The sequence below is a fragment of the Camelus ferus genome, chromosome 3 (genome assembly GCF_009834535.1).
Source record: "Camelus ferus isolate YT-003-E chromosome 3, BCGSAC_Cfer_1.0, whole genome shotgun sequence".
Taxonomy (NCBI): domain Eukaryota; kingdom Metazoa; phylum Chordata; class Mammalia; order Artiodactyla; family Camelidae; genus Camelus; species Camelus ferus.
This window is the reverse complement of record NC_045698.1, coordinates 23,701,684-23,712,238: the sequence shown is the minus strand read 5'-3', so window position 1 is coordinate 23,712,238 and position 10,555 is coordinate 23,701,684. Positions and strand designations below refer to the sequence as shown.

General features: G+C 42.1%; 1 protein-coding gene across 3 annotated transcripts in view; it reads left to right on the top strand.

Annotated features, from left to right (window-relative positions):
* The first annotated feature begins 299 nt into the window (after positions 1-299).
* Positions 300-10,555, top strand: part of ADAMTS12 (ADAM metallopeptidase with thrombospondin type 1 motif 12) — a 287,460-nt gene continuing 277,204 nt past the window's right edge. Inside the window, exon 1 of one of the 3 annotated variants that reach the window (XR_004316312.1) lies at positions 300-762. Coding sequence is in view for 2 of the 3 variants with exons in the window: in XM_032470755.1 (XP_032326646.1) it covers positions 636-762 (127 nt within the window). In the remaining variant the exon portion in view is untranslated. The remainder of the gene's footprint in view (positions 763-10,555) is intronic. The other 2 variants (XM_032470755.1, XM_032470748.1) reach the window with 2 other exon arrangements.

Sequence of the window (10,555 nt, the reverse complement as noted above, 5' to 3'; positions counted from 1 at the left end):
AAAAGAATCACAGACAAGGGCGGCTGAGGAATCTTGGAAGGGCAGTGTTAGGAAGTTTGGGAACTGGGAGGAGAAAAGCAAGGAAGGGGGCAGCACTGAGCTGAGGAGGGTCGGGGAGCGGGGTCCCCTCTGCCTCATCTCTGCGCCCAACATTTTCCGCCAGTGTGAGGGGCTGGCCTGGGGGCCTCTCACTCGCAGTCCCGCCCAGGGTGACTCTCCCTGGGCTCCCCTATTTGGCCGGCTCGGCCGGGCTCTGGGCGGGGCCGGCGGAGCGCGGGGGTGGGAGTCCCGGAGGAAGATGCGCGGAGCTGGGGGCGAGGCCCCGCGCACAAGGCGAAGGGGTGGGGATCGGCGGTGGGCTGCGCCCGCCCGCTCTGACCCTTTCCACACCCCGCGGAAAGCAGACGCTGTCAGCTGAATCACTCCCCTTTCAGGAGGAGGGAGGGAACAGAAAGGTAACTAGCCCCTTTATGCTTAAAAAAGCAAAGGGAGATCGTGGGCAGCCCTGCAGCCTCTCCTTCCCCACGCCTGGACCATGCACCCCTGCATCTTCCTGCTCGGCCACAGGCGAGGACTTGATTTCTTGAGCTGAGAGCTAAAACTTGTTGACTTTTCTTCTCCCCAACAACTGAATCATGCCATGTGCCCAGAGGAGCTGGCTTGCAGACCTCTCCGTTGTGGCTCAGCTCCTGAACTTTGGGGCCCTTTGCTATGGGAGACAACCCCAGCCGGGCCCGGTGCACTTCCCGGACAAGAGGCAAGGTTAGTGACTTTTTAAAAATTTCCTTGGAAAACCGCAGTGGTAAGACTTCGTGAAAAGTTGGTTGCTCCCTTTTCCCTTCCCCCACTCGACTGAACTCCGCAAAGCCGTTTGGCCGAATTGCCGGTTGCGAGGAAATCTGGTCCGGGAGCTCAGTAACGCGGGGCTTCTCAGACTTCAGTGTTTAAGGTGCGATTCCTTACTTCTTACTGAAAGGCGAGGATCCCAATCCCTTTTACACTAAGGATGCTGCAGTGAGGACTCCAGAGGTAGCTGGCAATCCTCCTCCCCTTTTGTCTCCTCGGAATGCTGCACCGTTTCAATCCCTGTTTTCAGATTCTGAACGCGGAAAATGTTTTTTTGTTTTTTAAATTCCAACCGGCCACTGGCAGTCATTGCCATGTTTCTAGCTAGTTTTAAACTTCTGGTGAGGGAAGGGGAAATGTGATTCCGCTCCCCTGCTGAGTGAGCTTGGCTGTGTTTTGGTTTCCTGGAAAGATTTAGGGCTGTGTTGTAAAAATAAGAACTTGCGGAGAAAATTTCCAGCCACGGGGGCTCACCTCTCCCTGTCCTGTCTTCCTGATCACAGCTGGCTAATTCTCTTTGAGTTTCCCAAAACTCTTGTGATGCTATAGGAAAACTGGAGGAGTTGGGATGGACAGTTTGTTTTTATGATCCTCCTTGTTGTTATTATCCATTTTTAAAACCTAACACCCTGAGCAGAATGGTACTGTTGCCTCTGCTTTTTTTATTGGACTTGCAGATGTCAGAGATACTTCCCATTTAGTGGGGAGTTGGTTGGGCTTCTGGGAGAAAACAGTCACACGGCAGCTGTGGCCCGCGTGGCTGGAGCTTGTCTTATGCGCCAGGACTGCTAAGGCACTCTGTTATGTCGGCCTCTTGACCACAGACAACAGCCTTCTGGGGTGCAGGGTCTGTGGGTGCTATCCGTGCTTTACACACAAGGAAGCTGAAGCTTGGGGAGTTTATGGGCTTAGCTATAGTGGAGTGAGGTTTTAAACCTAGGTAGCCTGACTCCAGAGGCTGGCTTCTTAAAACCAAGCATAATTGTCCGAGAGCAACAATAGAGACAATACACACACACAGAGCACGGGGTTAGCATCCGTTAAGTCCTGTGTCTGCTGACTGTGCTCAAGTCTTGGGAAGCTTCCATAGCTTCCTGACCCCCTTTAATCCCCAAGACCACTTGGGTGGCAGACATCACCAGCCTGACTTTGTTGGCGGTTTCTGCCTATGTTGTGAAGTTCAGACACTGGCTGGAGAGCTCCTCTGCTGTTGCCTTCGAGAGCCATCAGAAGCAGGTCCCTTTGCTTTCCTTGGAAGCCGGAGCCCACAGACACCGGGGTGAGATGTCAATCAGCCAGCACTGGCTTGTGTAAACTGTCCTGATACCATCTCCCACCCCCAAGTTTAAAATAGCAGTGTTTGTTGTCCTTTGAAAAACAGCCCTTTTGTGAAAAGTCCCTCTTCTGCCCGCAGCACAAACAAAGCCTGCGAGCACTTCCCAGGGCATTTGGAGATGATTTGGTTCAAAGACACACATTCTCTTGGGTTGGTTTTCAGCTCCACTTGTTCCACATCTTCTTTGTTAAACGAATTCAGCTCAGTGTAGAGCAGACTCCGCTGGGACTTGCTTTCTCTTTTCTGGAAAGTGAGAGATGGTTGTCTTCCTTGGTCACCTTTAGGGTATGTGCTGAGAGGAGCTGATACTGAAAAATACCTGTACAGTGCTCTGATCTTATTAGTGATGTATAGATATTTAGGCTTTAAAAATAATTTCAGATTTTAATTAAAGACTTCAATGTAAGAACTGAAGCCATAAAACTCCTAGAAGAGAACATAGAACACTCTTTGACATGAATCATGTAAATATATTTTTTTTGAATCTGTCTCCTCAGGCAAAAGAAACAAAAGTAAAGATAAACACATGGGACCTGATTAAACTCAAAAGTGTTTGCACAGCAAAAGAAACCATCAAAAAAATGTTGGTTTTGTATGGGAGAAAATATTTGCAAAAGATATGACTGATAAGGAGTTAATGTCCAAAATATATATAAACAGCTCATATGACTCAATATTAAAAAAAAAACCAAAGTGATTAAAAAATAAGCAGAAGTCCTGAATAGACATTTTTTCAAAGAAGATACATAGATGGCCAACAGGCACATGAAAAAATGCTCAGCATCACTCATCAGGGAAATTGCTAATCAAACCCATGATGAGATATCACCTCACATCTGTCAGAATGGCTATTATCAAAAAGTCAACAAATAATAAATGTTGGTGAGGGTGTGGAGAAAAGGGAACCCTTGTGCACTACTGGTTTGAATGTCAGTTGGTGCAGCCACTATGGAAAACAGTATGGACGTTCCTCAAAAAACTAAAATAGAATTACCGTATGATCCAGGAATTCCACTCCTGGGAATACAGCCAAAGAAAACGAAAATGCTAATTTGAAAAGATACATGCACCCCAAGGTTCATAGCAGCACTATTTACAACAGTCAAGACATGGAAGAAACCTGAGTGTTCATCAATAGGTGAATGGATAAAGAAGATGTGGTACATATATACACAGCTTTGATATTGTATTTGTTGTAGTTAACCATAAGCAGTCGCTGCCTGCGGGTTAGATATCACAGGGTTGGTGAGCTAATCCGATCAATCTCCTGTAGTGTATTTAACAACTTTTGAGTCACCGTGTTGAAGTGATACGATTCTCTGCAACATTTTGGTGTATGTAGTTTTCTATAATAAAAATACAGTTAAATGGTTACAACAACACATGAAGGATAATTATGAATATAAACTTCCTACTGTCACAGGAATTTCATTGCCCTTTGTAGTAACGAGTCTTAGAAGAAATTCAGTTGTTCTCTAAGATAGATGAGATACGAAAAATAGAGATTTAACCCAGACTTTACAAAGTCTGGAAGGTACAGATTCACTCACCTCTCTCCTTTCTTTCTAAGCAGAGGGTAAAAGATGACTTGGTGATTTGTGTTTTCAAAAGCAGTTGTCAAAACAGGCTTCCCTCAGTTTCTCATGGAGTGTCATCTAAACTTGTGGCCAACGTTTCAAATCTAGTTTTAAACAAGGCAGATGAAAGTATTTGTGGCTTATGTTTTACATCCAGTGATCCTAGTGCAAATTGTGCTGTGATGAAGGGGTGTCTCAGCCCCACCCACAGCCTTGTAAACACCCAACCTTGATGCCTGCTCCTCAGTGGTAGACCTTTGAGAAGAGTGAAGGCAGCGGTTAGAAGAGGGGGACTCTGGGGTCAGATTGCCCCAGCATGAACCCTCACCCCTCTTTATTGTCTTACAGAGGTGGGAATGAAGGCTAAGATGAGGGATGTGTTTGTAACATCCCAGATAATTGTGAGGATTAGACAAGACCAAGTTGGTATACTCTTAATGCCATGTTTGACCATAGAAATGGTGAAAATTAGGAGTTATTATTTCCTGACGTCTTATTTCTCCATCCCTGTCATATCCCCTCTGAGCCCTGCTTTCTATTGGCCGGTATAGTAGCTAGCTCATCTTTCAAACTCAACGTCTACTGAGAGGAAGCCAAGATGAGTGCGGGCTTCTCCCCGTCTCTGCTTGGAGGTTGCATACATTTAAGGCCACAGGGGTTCCTAGTAGCCAAGTTTCTTTTTTTCTTTTTTTTAATGTATCTATTTTTATTGAAGTATAGTCAGTTTACAATGTTGTGTCAATTTCTGGTATACAACATAATGCTTCAATCATACATGAACATACGTATATTCATTTTTATATTCTTTTTCACCATAAATTGCTACAAGATGTTGACTGTAGTTCCCTGCACTATACAGTATGAACTTGTTGTACAGTATGATTTTGTGAGAATCCTCCTGTATTTCGAAGCAAAGAGACACTCTGCTCGAGTTCTGTAAGTGTTCTGTGCGACTCAGTGGGTTTGTAGATGTAATTCTTGGTGTATTTGTGGGAGAGGGCGAGCTGTGAGTCTCTCTACTCTGCCATCTTGGCACCTCCCCTCAAGTTTCTATGTTTAATAGTAATAGTAAGTTCTAGTGTTTAGATAATGTTATCTGTTAGATAGTGTTTTAAATCTATTACGTGTATTGATATATTGAATTCTCATAACCACCCTAAGAGAGGGATACTATTTTTGTTATGCCCATTGTACAGATGAGCTGAGTACAGTTGGGCCGCCCACATAAACCACACTCTGTAAGTGGCCTCCTATTTCCACCCACACCCATTGGCTGATGTGGCTCAGCTCCCTCCTTTATAATAAAACCGGAGCAGTGAAACTGGTCTTACCTCCTATTACTCCTCCCAATAAAGAGATAGCTATTTTCTCCTTTATTGCTGAGCGAATTGAAGCTTCTAAAGAAAAGTCAAGCAGTTCTTTTCTTGTCTCAGATCACGATCCCCCGGGACAATGCTGTTCCTTCTGCTCTGTTATGCTCTCCACCAAGGGCAGCTGCTTCTGTACACGAAGTGCGGTGGCTGAGGACACGATTTTAAAATAGGAAGCACAAAATTTTAGTCCAAGGAATATTGCATGTTGGCTCTGTGACCTCTTAGATTTCGGTTTTTTAGTCTATGAAATGGGGATAGGAACTGGATCTGTGTCACAGAGTTGTTGTGAGTATTAAATGGGGAATATTAGAGCAAGTGCTCATGAAATGGTTCCTATACTTATTATCAGTGTATTATTATACAGCCCGCTTATGGTGGCTCTCTTAAAAGTGCATTAGATCAAAACCAGCTGGGTCAAAAGCTATACATTTGTTTGCTCTTTTATTCTTTGAACAGTATGTCCTGGAACTTAGGCAAGTTAGTCTTTCATTTTATACTTTCAGAAATTATGTTTAATGTTTTGAGATGTGTCTTTAGAGACAAAAGAGCTTCTTTTGAGAGGAGTCAGCATCTGGATGGGACCACATACAGGGGGTACCACTCCAAGATGAATAAGTGGAATAAAGCTTTTTCTGCCCCTAACTGCTTTTCCTCTGCTCCAGCCGTGGAGGAACCAGAGACGTCACTGTGAGTTGTAGAGGAAAAGTGCAGCAGGAGAGAGGTATTAGAGAAGCCGATCACAGCCGACCCCACCCAACCTGGCCATTCCATGCCTGAGGTCTGGACTGGGGCGGGCAGTGAAGCTCTGATACCAGCTAGGTCCAAATATTCCTTGGGGAACGGGCAGGACAGAGGCCCGAGTCAGTTTGACTCCTGGTTCACGCACACTAGTGTTATTAATTTGTGCATAACACGTTTCTTGTTTTGTTTACATATGCATTTTGGTCCCTATTCCCCACTCCCATTCCTCCACATAAAAAACCCCTTTTAATGGGTTCCATATGTATTATTGTTTCCCTGTGTATTTCCCATTAATGTAAATGGCTCTGTATTAACTTGTTTTGTTTCTTATTTTTCACTGAGTGTTGTTTTTAAGGTTTGTTTGTGTTGCTCTGCGGCTCCTAACTGCTGCAGTTAGAAGCAATGGGTCTGGACTTTTTACCCATAAAAACAGAAGCTACTTGTTAGTACCTGAGAGTGAAAACCGTGTTCTGTCCCATATTTCTCTCTCTCTCTCTCTCTCTCGTTGAAGTATAATTGACCTACAGCACTATGTTAGTTCCTGGTGCACAACATAGTGATTCAATTATTTCTATACATTTCAAAGTGATCATCACAGTGCGTCTAGTTACCATTTGTCACCATACAAAGATATTACGAAAGTATTGACTATATTCCGCATGCTATACATTTCATCCCTGTGACTCATTTGTTTGGTAACTGGAAGTTTGCACCTCTTAGTCTCCCTCACCTATTTCACTCATCCCCCAACCCACTTCCCTCTGGCAACCACCTGTTCTCTGTATCTATGTATCTGTTGTTTTGTTATATTTTTTAGATTCCACATATAAGTGAGATCATATGGTATTTATCTTACTCTATCTGACTAATTTCACTAAGCATAATACCTTCTAGGCCTATCCATGTTGTTGCAAATGGTAAGATTTCATTCTTTTTTAATGGCTGAGAATATTCCATTGTGTACCCATGCCACATCTTCTTTATCCATTCATCTGTTGTTAGACACTTAGGTTGCTTCCACATCTTGGCTGTTGTAAAAAATGCTGCAGTGAACATAGGGGTGCATATATCTTTTTGAATTAGTGCTTTTGTTTTCTTTGGAAAAATACTCAGGAGTGGAATTCCTGGTAGTTGTTTTTAGTTTTTTGAGGCCCCTCCATTAAGTTTTCCATAGAGTCTGCACTAATTTACATTTCCACCGACAGTGTAGGAGGGTTCCCTTTTCTTCACATCCTTGCCAACACTTAGGTGTTATCTTTTTGATAATAGCCATTCTGACAGGTGTGAGGTGATAGCTCATTGTGGTTTTGATTTGCATTTCCCTGATGATCAGTGGTGCTGAGCATCTTTTCACGTGGCTGCTGGCCATCTGTATGTCTTCTTTGGAAAAATTTCTATTCAGGTCCTCTGCCCATTTTTCAATCGGGTTGTTTGTTTTTTTGTGTTGTCTGTCCCATATTTCATCCAAGGCACCGATGAATGACAAGTGTGTTTGAAGGCAGTTGTCTGGAAAAAAAGCTCTTTTATAATTGTACCCCATCAAGTCCAGTTTTTTCGATTAGCCAGCAAAAAACGTGTTCAGTGCTATATCCACACATATGAATTGGGCACCTGGGATGTGCAAGATTCTGACCTCCAAAGGATTTGGGAAGAAATAATAAACAAAAGGCATTGTGAAATCAGGCTGTTCTGGGAGCTACAGAAAGTGAGGACCTGGAAGTTCAGAAGTGGGAGAGAATTTCAACCAGGGACATTGGGAGAAGGAAGAGGGAGGATTTGAGTTGGGACTTTAAAACATAAGCAGGGAAAATAGGATGTTGATAGAGAGTAGGAAAGACATTGTAATTGGGGAGGTAACTTGAACAAAGTAACACAGGTTACAAAGTGCAGGGAATACAGCTGGGAGGTGGTAAGTAGAACTTTCTCCCCTTTCTTTCTCTCCCTTCCTCTCCCTCCCTCCCCCTTCTTTGTTTTTTTTTCTTTCCTCCCTTCTCTCCATCTCTCCCTTCCTTTCCTTTTTTTGTTTTTTGTTTTTTTTTTTTGGCCTGAAGCAAAAGATTAGTTTATCTTACTAAATGGCTAATGGTTTGCTTTAAGTAGTCTATAATCCAGAGCCTGATTCTTACTCCCCACTAGTTGGATTTCTTATTATTCTCAAACAGGAAAATGAGGAGGCAATGGTGGGGATGTAAATATGAGTAAGTCAAAAGGTGTTTGTGGTCTTGTGCATGGAAGGAAGGAACCAGTGTACTTGTCTTATGTTTTTTTCAAACAGAAGTATAGTTGTTTTATAATACTGTGTTATAATACAGCAAAGTGATTCAGTTATACATATATAAATAGATATCTATATTCTTTTTTCAATCATTTTCCATTATAGGTTATTACAAGATATTGAATATAGTTCCCTATGCTATACAATAAAGCCTTGCTGTTTATCTGTTTTATATATAGTAGTGTTAATCCCATACTCCCAATTTATCCCTCCCTGCCCCGCTTTCCCTTTGGTAAACATAAATTTATTTTCTATGTCTGTGAGTCTATTTCTGTTTTGTAAATAAGTTCATTTGTGTCATATTTTAGATTCCACACATAAGTGATATATAATATTTGTCTTTCTCTGTCTGACTTACTTCACTTAGTGTGATAATCTCTAGGACCATCCATGTTGCTGTACATGACATTATTTTATTCTTTTTATGGCTGAGTAATATTCCATTGTATATATATACCACATCTTCTTTATCCATTCATCTGCTGATGGACACTTAGGTTGCTTTCATGCCTTGGCTTTGTAAATAGTGCTGCTATGAACATTGGGATGCATGTGTCTTTTTAGATTAGAGCTTCCGTCTTTTCTGATATATACCCAGGAGTGGAATTGCTGGATCATATGGTAACTCTATTTTGTTTTTTAAGGAACCTCCATCCTGTTCTCCATAGTGGCCGCACTGATTTACATTCCTACCAATGGTATAGGAGGGTTTCCTTTTCTCCACAGCCTCTCCAGCATTTATTAGTTGTTGACTTTTTGATGATGGCCATTCTGACTGGTGTGAGATGATACCTCATTGTAGTTTTGATTTGCATTTCTCTAATAATTAGTGATGTTGAGCATCTTTTCATGTGCCTGCTGGCCATCTGTATGTCTTCTTTGGAGAAATGTCTGTTTAGGTCTTCTGCCAATCTTTTGATTTTTTTTTTTTTGTTGTTGTTGTTATTGAGTTGTAGGTGCTATTTGTATACTTTGGAAATTAAGCCCTTTTCACTTGTATTGCTTGCAAATATTTTCTCCTAGTTCGTAGGTTATCTTTTCATTTTGTTTATGGTTCCCTTTGCTATGCAAAAGCTTATACGCTTGATTAGGTCCCATTTGTTTATTTTTGCTTTTATTTCTATTGTCTTGGGAAACTGACCTAAGAAAACATTGCTATGATTTATGTCAGCAGATGTTTTGCCTATGTTCTCTTCTAGGAGTTTTATTGTCTCTTGTTTTATATTTAAGTCTTTAAGCCATTTTGAGTTTGTTTGTGTGTGTGGTGTGAGGGAGTGGTCTAACTTCACTGATTTATGTGCAGCTGTCCAGCTTTCCCAGGACCGCTTGCTGCAGAGACTGTTTTGTCTCCACTGTGTAGTCTTGCCTCCTCTGTCAGAAGTTAATTAGCTGTAGGCTTCTGGGTTTATTTCTGGGCTCTCTATTCTGTTCCATTGATCTGTATGTCTGTTTTTGTGCCAGTACCATGCTGTTTTGATTACTGTAGCTTTGTAGTATTGCTGTCTTGCATTTTTAAAGTGGCAATTTTCATATTTTGACTCCAGTGCCTCTGATCCTAATATGCTCCTTTACCATTTAATTTGTATGTTTTGTGAAAATAAACACCCAAGTTCCTTGAAGCATTCCTTGCTGTATTACAGAACACATGCTGTATTTGTGCAAGGCCTGTCAGAGTATACATGATGGGTTCACTGGGCTTTTGCATTTTTCCTCCAGTCTGACTTAACTGGAAATTCTGGAGGCATTTATGTTACTGAGTCCAAACTCGTTCTGCTCCCTGCACAACAGGACAATAAATTGGGAGACAAGGTGTTGGGGCAAAGAGTTGCAACTTTATTCGGAAAGGTGGCAGACCAAGAAGATGGCAGACTAATGTCCTGGAGAACAATTTTCCCCTAGTCAGAATTCAGGCTCCTTTTATACTAAAAAGGGGAGGTGGTGTGGTTGGTTGTTGCAAACTCCTTGGTGTAGGAATTCTTTGTTCTTGGAAGCCTTTGTTCTTGCAGCTGTCCAGGTGGATCAGGTCATGGTGCCCCTGTAAACCTCCAATAAAACAAACATTAGTTTATATTCTGCATCTTGTTATCTTTATATGAGTGCAAAAGTGTAAATATCCTTGAAGGTCAGAGCCTTGAAAATGGGTTGTCCTGTATATTTCAGGCTCTAGGCAACGTTCTTTTGCAAAATGTGCAGAGCTAGCAAGACTAAGCCTAGAAAACAGGGCACAGGGTTAAAGCCAAAAGAACAGATCTATATGGAGTCAGATTTGTTCTTTTCTATTACATTTACACTCCTTGTAATAAACAGGGAAGCTCTGTGGTTTATGTTCATGAACTCTAGACTTGAAATGTTCCTGTTGTTACTGAGTCCAAACTCATTCTGCTCACCGCACGATGGGCCAATAAAT